The following is a 19,526-nucleotide window of genomic DNA, read 5'->3' on the forward strand; positions in this document are numbered from 1 at the left end:
GGAACAGGGCAGATAACAAAGGTTTCCCTTGTTAGGGGTTTTGGAGTCAAAGATCATTATCAAAGCCTAAGGTCAGAGGGCATATTACCAAGTTTATTCTTAGTTACCACTGGGTCAACCAATGGCATTTAAAAAACCCACTAACTATGAGAACACATACACTTTAAAAATGTTGGACAGAAAATTGAAATGAAATCTCATGATGGCAGTGGACACATGATTGTAAAAGATGTCTTTTTTATTCCTGTGTTTGTGTGATTGCAGACAGATATCAATGGAAGCAATGGTCTGCCTAGGAAGCTGTTGGAATGTTAGCAAAGGCCAAGAGTGCCACAAGCATGGAGTTTACACAGAATCTCACAGTATGACCCAGACTGGCATTTTACAGTCAGACCTGGAGACGGCTTTATTGTTGAGCCCAGATGTGAAAATGTATCTAGTGACATGACTAAGAAGCAAGTGTAGGAGTCCTCCAGAAATGTAAATGGTATTCATGGTGTAAAGGGGTTTGTAGGTAATGTATTTCCTTGGCACCGTGACTGCAAGGCCAGGTGAGTGTGAGTGAGTGCTTCAGTTGGGGGGCATTGCTTACAATGTCATGACATTTTATCAAGGAAAAAAAAAAAGACTGAGAATCCAGAAAATAGAAAACAGTCCCAATATCTAAACTAAATGTCATGCCGTTCATTTCTCCACAGTATTGCCTAAAAAACTAGTTTAGAAGAATTGTATGTGTGCATAAACGTTAGTAAAACAGATTAGGGGTACCATCATTTTTTTTAATGCCTCCCTATAGAATGAAAAGAAACTCACTAAACTGTCATACATTTTTTTAATGTGTTGCAATGACTGCATTATAACAACTCGTAAATTACAGGTGAAATTCAGACGGAGTATTTGTGTCTTAACTAAGATATTTCTACACAACCTGATAAAAACAATTGGTCCTACCAAACATGTACACGGTTAATGTCATTCATTAAGTCCAGGATTACATATACCAACAGATCTACAGTTGTAAATGTTGCTCGCCAGGTATACGAGTAGCCTAACCATTTTCAATACGTGATTTCACTCTGTTAAGACAACGTCAGTTTCTTCCAAACACTGACTTGCATCATGGTGGCAGTGGTGATAAAGTTATTACAAACTGTAGTGCCTATCATGCCTTTGGGTTTATTAACAGTGTAATGACAGCAAAGCCTATGTGTGGGCATGTATTTAGGGAACAGTGTTTGCTCAGAATTTCAGGTCAATTCAATTACTTACGCACACATTAAGCAAATGGCATGACGTGCTTGGTTGCACTAACGCTACCTCATCTGCTCGCATTTCTCATCGCATAGCGTCAAAGCAAGCACAACCTGACCACATAGAATGTACACATTTAGAATAGACATTACATCGCTGCCGTACACAGTATCCATAACTGGGAAACGTAACTGCGCTTAATACGCTATCCAACTAGTTCCAGCACTTGACACGGGAGAGGAATCGGGAGTGACACGAATTTAATTAAAAATCTTCCGCATCTGCTGCCAAGTGTTAATAGGCCTACACCTAATCTGTTAGGTTCAGTGTTGACATGAGGTGAATTAAAACATACACTTCTCGAGCTTGATCCTAAAACAGAGTGACATCAGACTGCGTGCTAGCCGTGTATTGCCACATGAAGCCAGACTGAGTGATGACAGTTATGATGGTAATATGCAGAACCATAATAATCGGAATAGTTGTTTATATGCAAGGTATATAAGGTTTACCGTTACTTCCTTAATCGTCTACGCACCATGCTATTCCTGTGGCAGCCGGTGTTGGCCTTTAATTTAGGCAGTTTAACGCATAGATACATAGTAGCATATCCCAATTTTAACAACTTTATGTTCGACCTCACTCACGAACTTTCCCATGATTTTTGGATTCAACTGTTTGTTGTCAACCATAATTGCCAACTTTAACTACAGATATGATCAGGCCATCTCCGTGCGTATTGTGGTACTGCATTAACTATACTAAACACAGACTAGGTTGCTTGCTAGTTGATAGCCTATATTTATGTCAACATGAAAACATGCTTAAAACATCCGTACATTTGGGACGAAACACTTAATAATCCCATCCAGGCTCCGGACATTGAGTAATACAATACCATCTAAAATCACGATAGTATCATACAATAATTTAACAAATAGGATACATGTGTGATGGATATTTCATCGACCCAGGCTAAGTAGTCTTTTCCAAATAATACTCACAAGGACAGAGAAACCTAACTCGAGAGTCAAAAGCGATGCGCTAGACTAGAACGTTTAACTGAAATAAAACAAGTCGAAAACTTACCTGATTTGGTGGATTGAAGGGGTTAAATCATTTGCTGGATGTAATCATAGTTGTGTTTTTTCTTAAAATACGTTTACTATATATATAGTAAAAGAAAATCTGCCAGTTGGAAGTACCCTCGCGAGGTCCCCTCTTTGTGATCCAAAATTTAAATACAGTCAACTCAGTGGTTAGTTCAGCGAGTGGGACGTCACCAGCTGAAACCGGAGAGAGTCGCTAGCCCTCCCCCTTTTACTCTTCCGCCAGAACTCACGAGTCAATGCGGGGAAATCACCATTCGCGGGCGATGACACTGGGCTTGTCTGCCGGGCCGGAATCATCCGGTCTCGTCACCAGGTTTAGTCAGCAGCTCCGACAATGAAGCACATGGTTTATGAATTATTAAGGACAAATGAATAAAGTTTGTCACATAGGATGAATTCGTCATATAGTAGGCTACTGCCACACTGTTCCCCAATGGGATGTACCCGTCAGCATTTTACTTTGGAGGTGTCAAAATTAGTATTTTGTCAATGCAGTATACGTGGATGCTATGTCTTGAATTTATGAAATGTCAGCCTTGACCATGCTAGGGTTATTCTCCCTGTGTGAATCTCCCAACATTGTTTCAGTGTTGCCCTTGGCAGCTGCTGGACCCAGCTGGTCTAGGGGGTCCCTCTGTGCATTGAAGGCGATTGTATCATGGAGGGACGATTTAGCTCAGGACACAGCATACTGCATAGCATGTGTGGGATTCTGGGTAAATTCAGGGCTCATCTAGTGTGGGCCATGCCAGAGAGAAAGGTTCCTCAGGGTAGGCTGTGCACACATGAACTTGTTTTCATTTGTCCAGTTCACTGGGTCACTCTGTGATCCCTTTATAAGGATGTTTGGCCTATTAGACGCGTGCAGACAAATGGATAGCATTGTGTTTACGTGCAGTGATATCATGGCAACACACAACAGTTTAAAGCTGCAGTGTGTTTAAAGCTGCCATTTATTTGGATTACCCTAGTTAGGTATCCTGCATGATCGGACAGCTACTGCAAAAATAGATGCTCTTAAGAATAAATAGTATAGGCCTATCCTTGGGACTTCCCAGGGCTCTGGTATTGGCAATTACATTTCCAGTTGGTCCTGCTCTAGTAACAGTTCAGGAACTCACCAAAGCGGCAAATGTCTCTGCCAATTATTCTACTTGTGAATGAAGATGCTGAGATAGGCAAGGCTTTCCCCTGATTAACCAGCTATAACTTAAGCTCAAATGATATTGACCTCTGCTCTACTCACTTGCCCACGGCTTGTTAGGTCATACAGAGCTTATATTGTGCTGGCATACAGAGAAGGGTTTGTGGACTGGATGTCAATCAATCATGCATTCAACAGTCACTGAGTATCCATTCAAAACTTCCACTGTGACTCACAAACACTTGCAATTGCAGGATAGCCCATAAAGAGACACATGGGAGTTTGTACAACTGGGTGAATGACTCATTCTGTTGGGTAAAAGAAAGCCAAGACATGGATATAATGTGTTCTATACTAGACATACATTGAAAATAACTAGGGTTGAATAAGGGGGATTCTACCATTAGATGGAATACCTTCTGCCTGTTGGTAAGTATACTAAAGATGGCTTCAAAACCCAAGTGAGAAGGATCACAAAGACATTGTACAATGATGGAAATCCAAGCTAATCAATCTGGCACCAGTGAAATGTTTAATTACAAAGAACCCACAGTGACAAAATAGAACCATAACAGGAAGAATAGTGACATAACCATGACAACTTTAACATGACCGGCCTTGCAACTTCTTTTTTTTAAATACTGTAATAGTCATAAGTTAAAGGCAATGGCACACAGGCTGTGCCAGAGGGGAAAACAAAATAATAAAGAAAAAACTTAAACAAGTATATAAAAATATGCCATTAGCTTCATATCAACAATTAAGGACCGTAGGAGCACTATTTACAGAAAGAAGGCAATATATACCAATATTTACAACAAACATTAAGGACTTTGTTCACAAAAGGGCAGAAGGCTACTTACATCAAGGATTGTATTTTATATTTCAGAATATTTTTGATGGATCTGGTTTTAATTATTTTTGCCATGTTGAGAGGATATCAGTGTGTTATTTCAGAATTGTACATTCACTAAAATAATCCATACTGGGTCGTTACTACATTTATCCAACAAGTTGTAGACTCAAAGAATTCATTAATGTGGATGGGTTTGGCAATGTGAACGGCTAACCAAGGTCTGGACAGTTTCAAAGTGACTGTTCGGCCCGATAACCATTGGATCTCAAAACACAGATGGATTTTTAATTTACATTAATCTGCAGAAATTAGGGGGGGGGGGGGGGGGTCAATTGCTAAACATGTGTTTAAAGCACACACCTCCTGACCCTCTTATCTCCACCCTATGTCTCTGTTGCTTCCTTGTGCTTCATCACACAAGGGTTAACCTAAGGGCAGGGCAATTGGTACTAATGGTGTTTACTAATGTATGACTTTTTTGCAAGATGATTTCTTTGTTATGTTTGGTTTCATCTGAATGGTCTCAGTGCAGGTGGTCCAGTGGTCTCACTCCTGCAGATGAATAGATTAGTCCTGCAGGCTGCACCCCCTCCATCCATAAATAACTTAAGAGTGCCCCATCCATGAATCCTCATTAGGTGATCCCTAGCAGTGCAAACACAGACATTCCATTTGGTAATCAATTAACCTACATCTGTAACTAAACGGGGTATTTAAGGGCAGAGAGCAACAACCACTTTGAGTAATCCGTAGCCAGAGACTCCCACACTTTTTGTGTGCAGCCATCACCTGAGCAGCCAGGTATGTTCATACCCTTTGAATGTGGGTTCTCTGGGTACTTCTAACTTTAGATTATTCACTTTAGATTAGTTTAAATGTGTAATGGAATAAGTAACCTGCACCTGGCAATATATTGCGCTGTTTTGATCCACTTTTGCCTCTGTTGAAATTATTACAGGTAACGGTGTAACCGCAACATATGACTAGGATTAGTTTCGAAACCAAAAAGCAAAGGTATGTCAGCCTTCAGGTATATGGCCAATCACCTGGGTAGGGCAAGCCGTAGAAGAACAGTCACATTCTGTTATACAGCGGAAAATTGCCTTTCAGCCTCTGCGTTGGATCGGATGGTCAAACTGAGCTTGCGCAGCCTCCAGCCACTCAGTCCCTGCACCAGTTTGGACAGACAAACTGAGAGCGAAGCAACGGCAGCACTGCATGCCTCTGTGCCGTACACCAGACTAGTAACAGGATGGTTCCGTGGAACACGTCAGAAATAGAATACGACCATGGCAAAATCCTGAGCGATACTATCCCTAGAATAAACCAGACAATTAAAGAGTAAGGGAGGTGTTAGTCATAACAAGTTGTAGTTATCCAGCAGAAATGACCCAGGTCAGCCAAGGTCAGCCTGCTTAACGGGTAATAGTAGTGCATTTACAGAGCAGCCACACATGCTGAATCATTTCCTTAATTGAGTGGAGTCAGATTAATTATATTTGCAAAGATTAGGTCCTTTAATCAAATATTACATGTCAGCAAAGCGCAGAGAGACGAACACGCAGAAACATTCACGCACTCCCAATTCCGTCGTTGGCTTGGAAAGTGGTTCCTCACAACACGAATACATCTTCTTTTTTTCGACGTCGATGTCCTCTAACAACACTGTCTGCTAACACAAGCCTCTACGGAGAGCAGTCGACACCATCAGGACTGACATTAGAACATACTGTTCACTTACACATTACGATCCGAGTCTGAATGTGGTCATTATACATTGGTCTTGATGATATTGGTTCACTATGGGTTTATGTATGTGTCGGCATGTGTGTGCAGTGTGGCGACAGACAGAGAGTCTCAAATCTACCCAACCAAGGTCTCAAGTCTCTCTGGCTAATCCGCCCAAGGACCATTCACCATAGAATTGGGTCTCAGGTCCAACCCGATCATATGCTCAGTACCTGGCAGGCCAATCTGCTTGAAACTGCTGACATCAAAGGAGCCGCTTTGAGGCCAAGCGATGAGGATCTTAAACTCTCAACCTCTCATATGCTTCCCAACGTTCACGTGCACACGCTAAGCTGGAGGGCTTGGGCGCTGCACCATCTGTTCCTACGATAAATGTGTCTCTTAAGAGAGTCAAGTCCTCTCTCTCTCCCTCTCTCTCTCTCTCCCACACACACACACACACACACACACACACACACACACACACGGAGCAGCTACTCATTTTACCACAAGCTACCACAAGCTAACACTGACACCTACTGAATTGAGAAGTTGATAGTCTCTCTCTCCATGTCTCTGTATTTATCTCTCTCCCTCTCTCTCTCTCTCTCTCTCTCTCACACACTCTATGTCTCCATCTGTCTCACACATACACATTCTTTTGAACATCTCAAGAGATAATCAGCCATCAATCCTTGTTAGCAAAACCATAAGACACACTGTCGCCACTCACTCGTGTAACCATCGTGTGCTGGTGTACTTCAGATGCACAAAACACGAGGGAAAAAAAATAACACAAATATAAATTAAGTGCTGTAAAATGAAAAATCTAAAATCAAAAAACATAAATACTGTACATGAAGATTATGGACACAATATCTATAAGGAATGTTCTTTTTTTTTCTGTTCGCCTCATAAACTAAGCTTTCATTCTATTGAATCGTTTCATTTTCGTCTCCTGTTGGAGTAGGATGATAAATGAAAAAGTGATTATGTGAAAACAGTTGGATGTGACTGTGAGTGACTGCGGCGAGATTGGCTGTGCCCCTCACAGATAGTGAATGTGTATACGTGAGTGTGTGGTCGTGTAATATCATAAGCAGGTACCCTCACCTTATATTGCACATTGGTTACTTCTTTCATGTTAACTTTGTCTTTTTTCTAAATCACGCTCCTCTTTGTCATTTGAGATTCAATTTGAGATCAAATAAAAAAAATGCATCTTCATGTCTGTAGACTCAAATCACAGTCTTAAATGACCAGTAGTTGACCACTCTATTGACAGTTGAGGTGAAACGACCATCTCTTTCGGACTCCTCTGTTTTTTGTCCTTGTCCAAACGGAGTGCGAGAGGCCAGCTGAGGAGACCAACTCCTCTCTTCTCCTCAATGCCCACATGTTCTTTCATGGCTTGAATCATGCTCGTCTTCCCCACATAACCCACAACATTACCCATCATCCATCTGTCACTCTGCGCTGCCTACAGGCACTCAGTGTTTACCGTCGGCTTCTTCACTCCACTGTGAGAAGAAGTGGCCTAGCCCAGGCAAAAGGGCTCTTCTTCAAGTCTTGTGACAGACTTCACTTTCCTTTCCTTTCGTTTCTTAATCTCTCAGAAACTCACACTTTTCCTAAAACATACTCTCGGTCCACCTCTTCCTCTTGTAATGTTTGCAGTGTCCTCTTCCTGCTCCTGGGTGAAAGTCTGGAGAGGTCCAACACAACATGGAGCCCAGCGGGTCGGGGAACATCACGAGCAGAGCAAGATTCACTTTGTACATCAAGAGGAACAAAACGACAGGTAAAAAAAACAAACCCAACCCGCTGAGGAACAACCAAAACAGAGGGAGAAGCAAAACCAAACAACAACAACGACAACAGCAACAACAAAAGAAAACCTGGTTCGAAGCGACCCTTTTTTTCCCTTCAATATCTGACAAATCTATGCACAGAGAAACCAGATGTGGGAGCAGAGGACATGTCGGGGAACAGGAAGTGAGAGGAGATTGGGCGGGGCCTGGGGGATGGGAGTGTGCGGTCCAGCGGCTGGCACTGAGGAGGAGGCGGAGCTCTGTTGGGGGGAGGGGCCGGACTGCTCACACCCTCCAGAGCAGCAAGTGGTTTGTGCTGTCGTCCCTCCCCACAGTCTCGCTGCTGTTGGTCAGACGGAAGTCCTCGTAGCCGTCCCCTCCGCTGATGACCAGCAGGTTGGACTTGACGGGCAGGAGAGCGGAGGCACGTCGTTGGGCTGAGTCTCGGTGCTGCTGGCCCTCTAAACTCTGAGCTGCATTACCTAGGATACAGTACACTAGGTCAGAGGTCAAAATGGAGACAGACAGAACGACACAAGCCCACAATGTTCACTTTTTTGAATACTCATGTTCACAGAAGCAGTCTGAGGTCAATTATTTCTTAATAATGTATCTGACTGCTAAACAGAATAACAGTATTTGTGACACTGCTTGTTGTGGAGTTCTAATAGAAGCTGTACAGTAGCTTGTAACCTTATGGCAAGGAGATAAGTGAAATAGTTGGTAATTATTACTCTTTGGCAAGTTATTAAGAGCCTTATGACAGCCATGATAATATACAGCCTAAACACCTTCCATTTAATACATACTTCACAGACCAGAGAAATCAGAACCCATTGGTAAGAGCACTGATGGCCAGCAATGAGAGCGGTTGTGCACCAGAGGGCGACAGCGTGCAAGAGTAAATCCAATACCTGTGTCTGCCTGCTGTGGGAAGTTGACGTCAAAGCCCTCGGGCAGCTCTATGGAGGTGAGGAAGCGGACATGGCCCGTGTGTCCGTGCGCAGAGCCCATGGGCTGGAGGGGGCCGCGCAGCGAGTTGAAGACCGTGCTGGAGGAGACCAGGGGGATGGCCAGGGTCAGCACCACCCCTGCACTGGTGCCGATCCACAGCAGGTCTTTACAGGCCAGCAGGGCCGTGATCCGCAGACACGCCGCCTTGTGCTGACGGATGATGGCATCAGAGCCTAAATGAACAGCGATGGAGAGACAAGATGATGTTATTCGTGTATCTCACCCAAATTAACTGCTGGAAAGTTAAAAAAAGACACTTTCTCTTTGGTAACTAATTAAGACATACCGTACAGGTCCAAACCTTTTTTTTTTTAAACAGGTGCCCTAGATCTAGAACAATAGAAGATATCCTCACACTGAAAATAGATCCCAATATGCGTTAATAAAGTGAACCACACACTGTTAAGCAGAACTCCAACCTATTCCCCAATTCCTCACGAAGACAAAAACTAGGCCGCAGAGAGGGCTGTGACTATTTGGAGTCATTATTCTTTCAACCTCAGATATGGCTAAAGTGTGGGAGTGGTGACTGACCGGCCAGCATCTTGTGAACGGCGGGCGCCACGTCCACCTCGGTGAGGCTCTCGTAGGTGCAGGCGTGGTAGAGGCGCACCTGGGCACTGCCCTGCAGGGCCATCCACACGCCCTGGCCGTAGCTCACCATACTGGTCACACACCGACTACTGTCCTGCCCCACCTGAAACGAGTGCTGTTGAACACACACACACACACACACACACACACACACACACAATAAAGTGAGTCAGACTCATTTGTTCTGCTTCATCGAGATAAAATCTCTGATCTCAGAAGCGATCCACCCAGCGGGATTAGTGGGAAAATATTTGACACAGACCAGACACAAAACCAAAATGCAAACTCCCCCGAGCCCATGACGTTTGATTAGCTGCGGTTTTCGCCCTGCACCCGTTACTGGTTGTGCCGGTGGTTTGTGAAAGAGCTCAAACTCGTCTGCCATGTGTTGGAGAGCTCCGTAAAGCCACTTCTAAATCTGGTAATTACATGGCTGTAAGTGAATAAATACGGACGCCATTCACTTATCTCCAGTAATGCTTAATGCAGACACACTGTTGAGTAAAACTGGACATAAATCTTTCAGGGTATCTATCTATCCTCTTGGGTTTCATGACCTGACTGGAAGAGATCAGTGAGTGGTTAGAATCCAACCACTTCACCACTGTGCTGGGTTCTAGAACCCAACCGACCACTTCCCTCTCTGCTGGGTTCCAGGGTCTCACCTCCTGGACCAGTGTGCTGGTGTTGATGATAAGGACCCGGTTCTGGCAGCCACACCACAGCTTTCCTGCCACAGGAACCATTTTCGTCACAGGGCCACCGGGAGTGCCTAAGCACAGGGTCTGGGAGCTCAGGGGGTCCCAGAAACTTCCTGTTGGATGGAAAGGGAGAGGGTGAGAGGTGAGAGGACGGAAGGGCCTCCAGGTCTGAAGCATCCAGGTCAAATAATTCCCAATTCATTCCAAATCGTCACTTAAACGTTCAATGAAAGACAAAGCAGACAACACAACAGACAGCAGCTGTTTCCACCCACCTGCTTCCCTTTGATACACTATCACCTCACCGTTGGCCAGGGAAACAAAGACTTTGTTATCAAGATACCTGCAGAGAGGAGAGAGAAGTTCCCCTCACACATCACATCTCGACGGCAGTGGTCACCATGACAACAGCTATGCTTGGCTGAGATACTCACAGGATGCACAAAATGGACGCAGAGTGCTGCATCTTCATGCTGTTCTTGCGGTTGCGGATGTTGTCTGAAGACTGATAGACGTGGATGCTGCGAGGAGCAAAGGATGAGGTACTGTGTCATCATATCGTATAACTACACAGTGTGGTTTGGATATTCATTCTCCACAGTCTCATTGGGATTGAAAATGTATTTGCCTGAGCAGGCATTTCTAAATCTTCTAGATCCACGAACAACCAGACCAACATTTATGTTTTCATATCTGAGTTGAGTCCTGTGCACTTCGCTTTGAGGCCTACAGCCAGATAGCACCAAACCAACATCAAAGAACTAGCGGCGACCAAGGCTAACTGTCGCATCGTCTCGAGTCGCCCATGTCTGGGCCAAAAAGTTTCCCTTGAACACAAAAAGACAAAAAGACTACAGCCAACGGCCAACAAGCACCCTAATAATCTGCACCTATGTGTGAAAAAATGTATTTATTTACTTATTTATTAAAGATAAGAAGTTGCAAATGGTCCTTGGTCTTGTGGAAGAAGAAAGGAAGAGACGAACAATAGGGAGGAAGCACACTAAATTGGTGAAATCATTGATGCTCCAGTGACGGGCTCGAAGGGGTTTCCTTAAACTGTGTCCAGAGCTGGAGGCAACTGGAGATAAAGAAGCTAAACAGCCAATCAGGTTGATCTCTCTCAAAGTTGGGCTCTGCCGCCGATTCTGGTAAACGAGTTGTGTATTGAGACATCCGCGCTTAGCAATAATTCATTTGAGATGAGTCAGCGTCAGCACAGTAACTCAGAATTGCTTCAGGGCAGTGTTCTTTTCCATGACTGTTCTTTCACAACAGAAACATTTACATTTTTCAGTTTCATATATAACCCATCAGGTGGGAAACAGATGACCCAGGAACTGAAGAGATAGTTAGACAGTTGGTAATAGTGGAAGCGCTACAATTCTATGTTGAGTAATAGGAAATACGCTCTGAAACTGAAGTGGACCAGGAAAACCAGTGCGCCGGAGGGGTGTGGGTGTGGGGTTGGGCTGGGTTGGTCCTTACCAGCCGTCCTCGGTGCCCAGCCAGACAGAGCTCTGGTAGGCCTCTGGGTCGATGCTGAGCAGGTCCTCCAGGCTGGCGCGGGTGAAGGAGCCGCGGCTGGAGCGCCGCATGGCACGGCCGTCCATGGGGCTGTCGCTGCTGATGCGCGGCGGCCCATACGAGCTGGACACCGGGAACTCGGGCTCCTCCTCAGAGCTGGTGGTCTCCGTGGCCATGTCCTTGGAGCCCGCACCCTCGTCATCTGCCAAGAACAAGACACAGCTAATCACAATGTGCTCATTAAAGATAAGCAAAGAAAAACATCCAAGGTGAAAATTAAAAGGGGGAGTTCATATCTTAATATAAAACAGATTGTATAATATATTGTCATATCCTAGTACAGATATATATCTTCAGATCCTATTTTCAATTGCAAAAAACCAAGTAACTGGTCCAGAGGGACAACTGACTGCCAAAGCTGGAGGAGATGGTGGAGTGGCTGGCCTGGCTCTGCAGGGTGGACGAGGGGCTGGGTGAGTCTTCGTCATCCGTGTCGTCACTGTCGAAGGGCACTAGCTCCCTGTTGGCTCCGGCCGGAGGCTCGCTGAGTTCCAGGGATGAGCCGGAGATGGAGATGTGCAGCTGCTGCTGCTGGGCAGAGGGGACGGCGGGGGCTGCCTGGGGCTCTGGAGCCGTAGCTGCTGGGTGACACTCCAAACGCTCTCTGCTCCACACAGCACAGAGGACAGCATTCATTCACAACTCATTAGAACAGTGCCACACCAACCACATTGGAAGTGTTCATAGATACAGTATACTTTAGTCCTTAAGCCTGTAAGGGATGTAATACTAATGTAACATACGTCTCATGCAAACACATCTGGTTTTAAATGATGAAACCCAAACCTGAATCTTCTTGCGACTTAAATGCAAGTATAATGATATTTGGCACCTAAAGTCAAGCTTCAGGTATATTGAAAATATAACAGGTCAGGTGCATGCTGGGAGGGCTGGAAGGTGGGTGTGACGGACCTGCCCTTGAGGCCGGGAACGGCTGCGATGCAGATAATGCGAGCGGAGCAGACGGCGATGCAGGCCTCCACCGTGGGCTCGTCGCGGATGTTGAGCAGACACACCTGGCCCACGTAGCCGTCGCTGTTGCACACCCACACCTCGTAGGTGTTCTCAGGGCAACTGTGGCTCGGAGACGCACACGAGAACTGGGGAGACAGGGCAGAGGGTTAGCGTCACTAGTCTTGGTGGATATCTTCGGTAGAGAAGAGAAGTGGATGATTCGTCTCACCTGCATCCCACTGCGGGTCTTCATGATGGGGATGGCTTTCAGGAACTCGGGGTCCCATTGGTCTTTGTTCATGGCTTCACAGAACAAACAGATAAAGAACAATCGACACTCAAACATATATCCCATATAGAATGACAGAAGATATTCAAAACAGAAAATACTACTACATTGGATTAGCAAAGCACAGTGCTATCGCTGACTTGATAATGTTATGATTTACATCTGGGTGGTAAGACAAATACAATCTCTGGAATCTCTGAGTAGAAAGTTAGGGAGATTTTGTAAACCCGAAAGTTCTGGAACTTCTCAATAATAATATACATCTATTGTACCAGCCCACTGATGCAGGTCCCCCTCTTACCCAGCTTCTTTTTAGCGTCCTCAAAGGCCTGCTCAAAATGGCCGCGTGCCTCCGGGCTGCTGAACTCGAAGATGAAGGTGCTCTCGGCCGAAGCGGTGGTCAGCTCCACTTTGGTGGGCAGGAAGGTCATGCTGAAGGCTAGAGACTGCTTCTCAGCCAGCTCCCTGTGCACCGACGCCATCAGGTCCTTTATCACGTCATCCAGATTCTGCAGGGCGCAGAGGAACCAGTTACAGTTCAAGAGGAAAATTCACAACGAATAACAGCGATAAGTGTCATAGGATTAAATCATGTGTGAGAGTTGGAGCATGTTTGTGGTTATCAATGCGTATTTGATGGAGGCCTATGTCCCTCACCTGATGGGGGAAGCTGAGCGTTTCTGATAGTTTGCTGATCTGACCCAGTGTGCTTAAGTCCTCATCCAGACGGCCGATGGTCTTCTGGATGTTCTCTCTGTTGGTGGCCTGGTTAGAACCTGCGTTCGTGAGAGGAAATAAGAGCCAACCATGAGACGACAATCTATCTTAAAACTCAATCTCCCACAAACCCCTGTTTTTGACCAATCAGTTCTTCCACTTCTCTCACCTTTCACCATCTCCATATCCTCCAGTGGCAGTTTCCACAAGAACTTGTATTTACTCGAGGTGTCGATAATGCTGGCAGCTGTGTATCTGAGGGGATCCAGACAGGAGGGAAACTGGTGAGTGCTTAAATAACTCAAATGTGTTAAAGCAGTAGTTCTATTCCAAAACTACATAGTGCATATCCTGGATGGCTAGTGGGAAAGACACGGGTGTTTATCTGTCCTTCACATGACTATATGCTATCAAAACAAATTTGAGGATGGTACCAAAATGAGTTGCCTACAAAAAAAATACCTAAAAAAGTATAAAATTGTTGCATAGTGTTGCTTTAAAAATCTAACTAGCACCGCACCAATACAAAATGACAATTGTTTATCAAAGAGTGCTGGTTATGTATTCTGCTATACCTGTTGACCTTCCACAAAGTCCTCATTCGAAAGTACACTGGAGTGCTCTTTGTTAATAAAGTGGTAATGTTTTTTTGAGAGATGCTTCTGCTACGACATCAATGTGTCCCTTGACAAACAATTAGTGGGCAAGTGGTCTGGTAATCATATTCCCCCGCTTAATAATGAAATCAACACTTCTTGTTTTTCACATTTATTCTAATTGTTTATGACTCTTATTCAAGCTTTCCAGAATTGGATGCTAAAATAGGCCTTGTGAGACCGCAGCAGGAAAACAGGTCATGTTCATGTTTGTCTATTAGCACACTTGCAGACCAGTCCTGTAATATAGTATAATATAGCCTACAACCAGATATCTATAACGTCTAATGTGTGTGTGTATGAGCAGGTGAATATGTGTGAATATTGGTGAATGCATGTGTGTGTAATGTGTGTTTGAGTTATTAAATGTGTGTGTGTGTGTTTGTGTGTTTTTGTATGTGTGTGTGTGTGTGTGTGTGTGTGGGTGTACACTCACAGGCTCATGGAGCTGCGGCGCAGAGAGCCGGACTTCCTCTTGAGCGTGGTGCAGATGAGCAGGTCGCTGAAGAGGAATAGGGAGCGGTCCTTCTTCCCCCCCACTGTTTTCTGCAGAGGACCAGGGAGGAAAGCAGAGTCAGTGAGAGATAGGGGGTGCGGGTGGGTGTTCTCACCAAACCCATTCAGACGCACAGAGACCCCTGGAGAGGGTGCGCTCAAGCTTCTCTGTGTATTTACATGTGTGGAAATAGTGCTCTCTTACCGCCTCCATCACCATCTCCTGACGCAGGAACTTCCTCTGAGGGTTCATGATCTAGAAGGGAAAAAGAAGGGAGGATCAGTCTCACTAAAATCAACCCAGTGGCTGACTGGCAGAACCAGGGATGGATCCTGCTCTCTGGGAACAGATCTGCTGCATCAGACTAGCTGGCGCATCGCTACTAACTTCATATACCAGTTCATTCCAGCTCTAAAACCTCCAGTCTAACTGCACTGTGCTGCATGCAACATATCAAGGAAGCTTCACATTTAGATATCAGTTAGGCTGTGGTGTGTTGGGTATGGCAGTACTACGTGATGTGTTTTCATTCAGAGATCTTAGCCTTTTTTTCTTTGTTGTTCACAACCACTGTGTTCTATGCTTTGTAGGCATTGTTGCTATTATTATCTGACGCCAGCCAGGTTTGTACTATGTTATTCCATCTGATGCCAGCCAGGTTTATAATGTTGTTAGTGTCTCATGTCTCACATGCTCCACTCCTTCGATGTGGGCTTCGATCTCCTGCATGACGCGCGTCTCCCTCTCCACCTCCTCAGCGCTGCGGCGGCCCTTGTTGATCCGCTCCGCCAGACGCTTGATGTTCCTCTGGGCGTCCAGCAGGAACGGGTGGTCAGGGTGCTCCTCTGGGGTGTGTTTCAACAAGTCCTGCCACACACACACACACACACACACACACACACACACACAAACACACATATTTCAGTATGGAGAGAACACAAGCCCTAGGCTCAGATAACCAGGAACCCATCCTGACACACAGAAGACTTACCTTGACTAGAAGCTCATAGCGAGGGATGCGCTGGACCGGTTTGATCATGAGGTCAGCGAGGGCCTGCTTCTCTTTATTCTCACGCATGCTTTGCTGGAATAATTTAAGACGAGGGGGAGCGACAGAGGAGAGGCAGGAAGGAAAATAAACAGAAAGGAGTGGAGAAGAGACAGCAAGCACGTGTTAAAAATGATAATGCATCGGAACTTAGCCAACACAGGACTCCAATTCTGCTGTATGACCCATGTCTTGAAGTGGACACAGTCATGTGTGTGAAGCTGTCTGTGCCTCCTGTTGTGCATATCACAACATGGCCACCTGGGGGCACAGTGACTCATGCTATTGCCAGAGCCAGCCCAAACAGCATAAATGGTTTTCCGAAATTCTGAGCACTTTCAGTTGATGAGAGGTTTGAGCCAAAAACACTTGTGAATTGTTTTTGCAAGTCCAATCCTAATGCGTCTCGCTGCCTCTCTACCCTACTGCGGCAAACCCTCCTGAGACGCAGACCAATTTAAATGAGGCCCAGACTGTGTCATTGACAAAATGTCTGGAGGCATTTTCTACATCCATGAAATATGAGCTGTCTACAGGAATGTTTTTTTCCCCCCCCCCAGTCTTGATTCATACTTTTCTTCGCAAGATGGCGAAATCCTTCAAGAGAAATGTCTGACGTTTAATGCCAAGCTGAATCGAAATTCACTGAACTCTGCCAAACATTCCTTCTCCCAGATCAATGGTCTCTTTCCATCTACTCTCACTGTGGATGAGAGTAGACACACATACAACTCACACACCCACACACATAGAGAGAGGGGGGGGGGGGGGGGGGGGGAGAGAAAGAGAGGGAGAGGGGTAGATAGAACAGCCCTTTATAAACTGACCTCTCACACATGCATACTTTTGAACACAAAGAACTTACCTCCAGAAACTTGAGAAATGCAGGTTTGGCCTCCTTGGCGATTCTCACAGCATCTTTGGCGTTCAGAAAGTTGTCAATGTACGCAGAGTAAATATTGGCCAGGAACTCTTTGGAAAACTACATGTGTGGTGGTGGGGAGAGACAAAGAAATAGAGACAGCACAATGAAAACATGACATACACATGCTAGTGCATCATTTCTAAAGGTCACGCTGTTATGTAATATATGACGCGGGCTGTCACGCAGAACTGCTGAAAATGCTGAAAAGATGGCGCTTAGCTTGTGTCTGGGCGCCTGGTTCATGTAGTGCGAGATCCATCATAGCCTGTTTTCCCCTTTATCTGTGTTAAGTCAGGAGTAGTGTGCGTGGTGAGGGCTTTGCTGTGTTTTGTCTGTGGACTCGAGCGGCTCTTTAAAGAGCAGTGTGCGTCTGTGCGCTCTGATAGTCTGGCCCCAGAATGGCGGACAATCGCTCGTTACGGAGCCGCTGACATCTTTTATGCCCCTGCTGTCACCGCGAGTGGGAGGCAGTTTACACAACAGCATACATCACAGGTACAGAGAGACAGCAGAGGAGAGGAGAGGAAAAGAGAAGAGGGAATGGAGGAGAGAAGGGGAGAGAAGAACAAAATCAGTAGAAGATAAGCATTGAAAAAAGAGGGAAAGTAGCAAAAGAAAAGACATGGAAAGAAAGTATGGACAAAGAGAATGAAAAGAAAAAAAACAACAAAAGGATAGAAATGGGTGGGTGTTCTCAGCCCACCCTCTTTTCTCTCTGCCTCAACATAATCATACATCAGTACATGAGTACTGCCGGAAAAAACTGCTGCTCCACCGATACAATGAGCATGCACTGCAGCACGAGTGAGTGTGTGTGTGTGTGTGCGTGCGCGCGTGTGTGTGTGTGTGTGTGGACAGAGAGAGAGGGGAAAAGAGAACAGGGGTATATAAACAAACATAACCAGTATGATGGATGCTGAGCTAGCCTTGAGGACAGAGGCGTCATCACCCTTTCTCCCTCTCCATTTCTTGCTCCTTTTCCATCTCTCTCTCACCCCAGCACTCTCTGACAGCCATGTCAAAACTGTGTAGGGCCACAGGGCCTGAGTGCTCCTTCACCCCACACACACGGATTACATGGGTCAAAGGGGATTACAGAATCACTCACACACACACAGACCCACACACACACAGGCACACACAGGCACACACACACACACACACACACACACACACACACACACACACACACACATTCCACTCTTATGGGATGAAGAGAGGGGGAACAAAGAGAACAAAGAGGAGAAAGAAGGACAACTTGTTGAACTACAACGAATCAACAGTTTCCTACTTCTTTAGGACAAAAAAAAGCACACTCGGGTCACAGAATTTGAGTTTCACGCTAAAAGACCAGCCATGTGGAGGAGGGCTCACTGTCTAGATAGCAGACTCCTTGGAGATGTTTCAGACACCACTGTCACACATCAGGAGAGCTTCACTTAACCACTGGGTAGGGCCCCATGGAGCGGGAGGCTTTTCCACACAGTGAGGACACAGAGTAAGCACTCCCTAAGGGACAGTGGGAAATATGAAATATGGCTGGGGTAACCACTAGACAGGATCTGACGCCAGAACCGTGCCAGATGAGGGCCAGATCTAGGCCAAAACCCAGCAGATAAATCGCCTGACGGCACCTTCCATAGCCACCAGAAGGAAGATAAGATTAATTCAGGTGAATACTCACACCAGCAGCTACACCAAGCCAGTGAGGGTGCGGTCAGCAGGCTCCAGCCAGGCCTCTGTTTTATAAGCCTGTTTCATAAGCCGCACTGCCCGCCTGGGTGCTCCAGCCTCTTCCCTGGGGCACAGGGGGCTGAGGAGGTGTGGATTTGGGGGTGAAACAGAGGGCTGCCATTGGGGAAGGGAGGAGACATAAACATGAGGGGAGACTTCAGGGATTGGGGGCGGGTTGATGGAGGGGGTGGTGGGTGATGGGCAATGTGCATGGCACAAACCTCCACCCTGGCAGACACAGAGGCGCTCCCCTCTCCCGTCTGACGCCTCCGCGGTGCCCCCGATGCCACCCTTCCCCCACTGACCCGCTGCTGTCAGGGAGGCCTGGCGTTAATTAGAGGTATCGCGGGTGGTTAACGACCCTGTGACGAGGCCCACCGCGGAGAGCTGCGCCCGCCAGTGCACTGACCAGAAAGCAGAGGGCAGAGCCCTACAGCGGGAGCACAGCCCTACAGCGGGGGCTTTTCCCTGGGCTTCTGCGTCTGACAAAAGCTGTCGGACACACATGCTGTCTGAACCTGAACAAAGCTGGATCATAAATAAAGTCTGGCTCCAGCTCTGGCATCCTCTCAGACAAATATAAGAAACATAGAACACCTCACACTGCAACACCAGGGTCACTTGTCCTTTGTGTATTGTTCTTATTGTGATTTATGTATGTATGTTTGTGAGTTAAGTGTATAAGATACTGGATGACCTACATTTCCCTCTGGATTAATAAAGTATCCATCTATCTATCTACCTGACATGTTGGCACCTGAAAAGTAACCATGGACTTGGCTTTACTATGGATAAGATCAATCAAGTAATAAAGTTGAATGTATATCATGGCTTTGCTTGTGACATCTCATGTAGAAAGTTCAAAGAGTACGACAAGGATAATAGAGAATGAATAAAGATGCTTTAGTT

At 45.8% G+C, this 19,526-nt stretch overlaps 1 protein-coding gene across 1 annotated transcript in view; it reads right to left on the reverse strand.

The window, feature by feature from the left end:
* Nucleotides 1–4,018: 4,018 nt before the first annotated feature.
* Nucleotides 4,019–19,526, reverse strand: part of arhgef17 (Rho guanine nucleotide exchange factor (GEF) 17) — a 76,342-nt gene continuing 60,834 nt past the window's right edge. The window contains exons 4-21 of the mRNA XM_080844760.1: nt 16,824–16,940; nt 15,902–15,994; nt 15,601–15,777; nt 15,115–15,165; nt 14,851–14,960; nt 13,928–14,013; nt 13,699–13,817; nt 13,343–13,550; nt 12,982–13,055; nt 12,711–12,898; nt 12,149–12,402; nt 11,700–11,940; nt 10,646–10,732; nt 10,487–10,554; nt 10,176–10,324; nt 9,451–9,625; nt 8,817–9,089; nt 4,019–8,384 (exon numbers count right to left, since the gene is read on the reverse strand). Of these exons, the coding sequence (XP_080700886.1) occupies nt 8,188–8,384; nt 8,817–9,089; nt 9,451–9,625; nt 10,176–10,324; nt 10,487–10,554; nt 10,646–10,732; nt 11,700–11,940; nt 12,149–12,402; nt 12,711–12,898; nt 12,982–13,055; nt 13,343–13,550; nt 13,699–13,817; nt 13,928–14,013; nt 14,851–14,960; nt 15,115–15,165; nt 15,601–15,777; nt 15,902–15,994; nt 16,824–16,940 (2,667 nt within the window). The 3' untranslated portion in view covers nt 4,019–8,187. The remainder of the gene's footprint in view (nt 8,385–8,816; nt 9,090–9,450; nt 9,626–10,175; nt 10,325–10,486; nt 10,555–10,645; nt 10,733–11,699; nt 11,941–12,148; nt 12,403–12,710; nt 12,899–12,981; nt 13,056–13,342; nt 13,551–13,698; nt 13,818–13,927; nt 14,014–14,850; nt 14,961–15,114; nt 15,166–15,600; nt 15,778–15,901; nt 15,995–16,823; nt 16,941–19,526) is intronic.

This window comes from Sprattus sprattus (assembly GCF_963457725.1).
Source record: "Sprattus sprattus genome assembly, chromosome: 9".
NCBI lineage: Eukaryota > Metazoa > Chordata > Actinopteri > Clupeiformes > Clupeidae > Sprattus > Sprattus sprattus.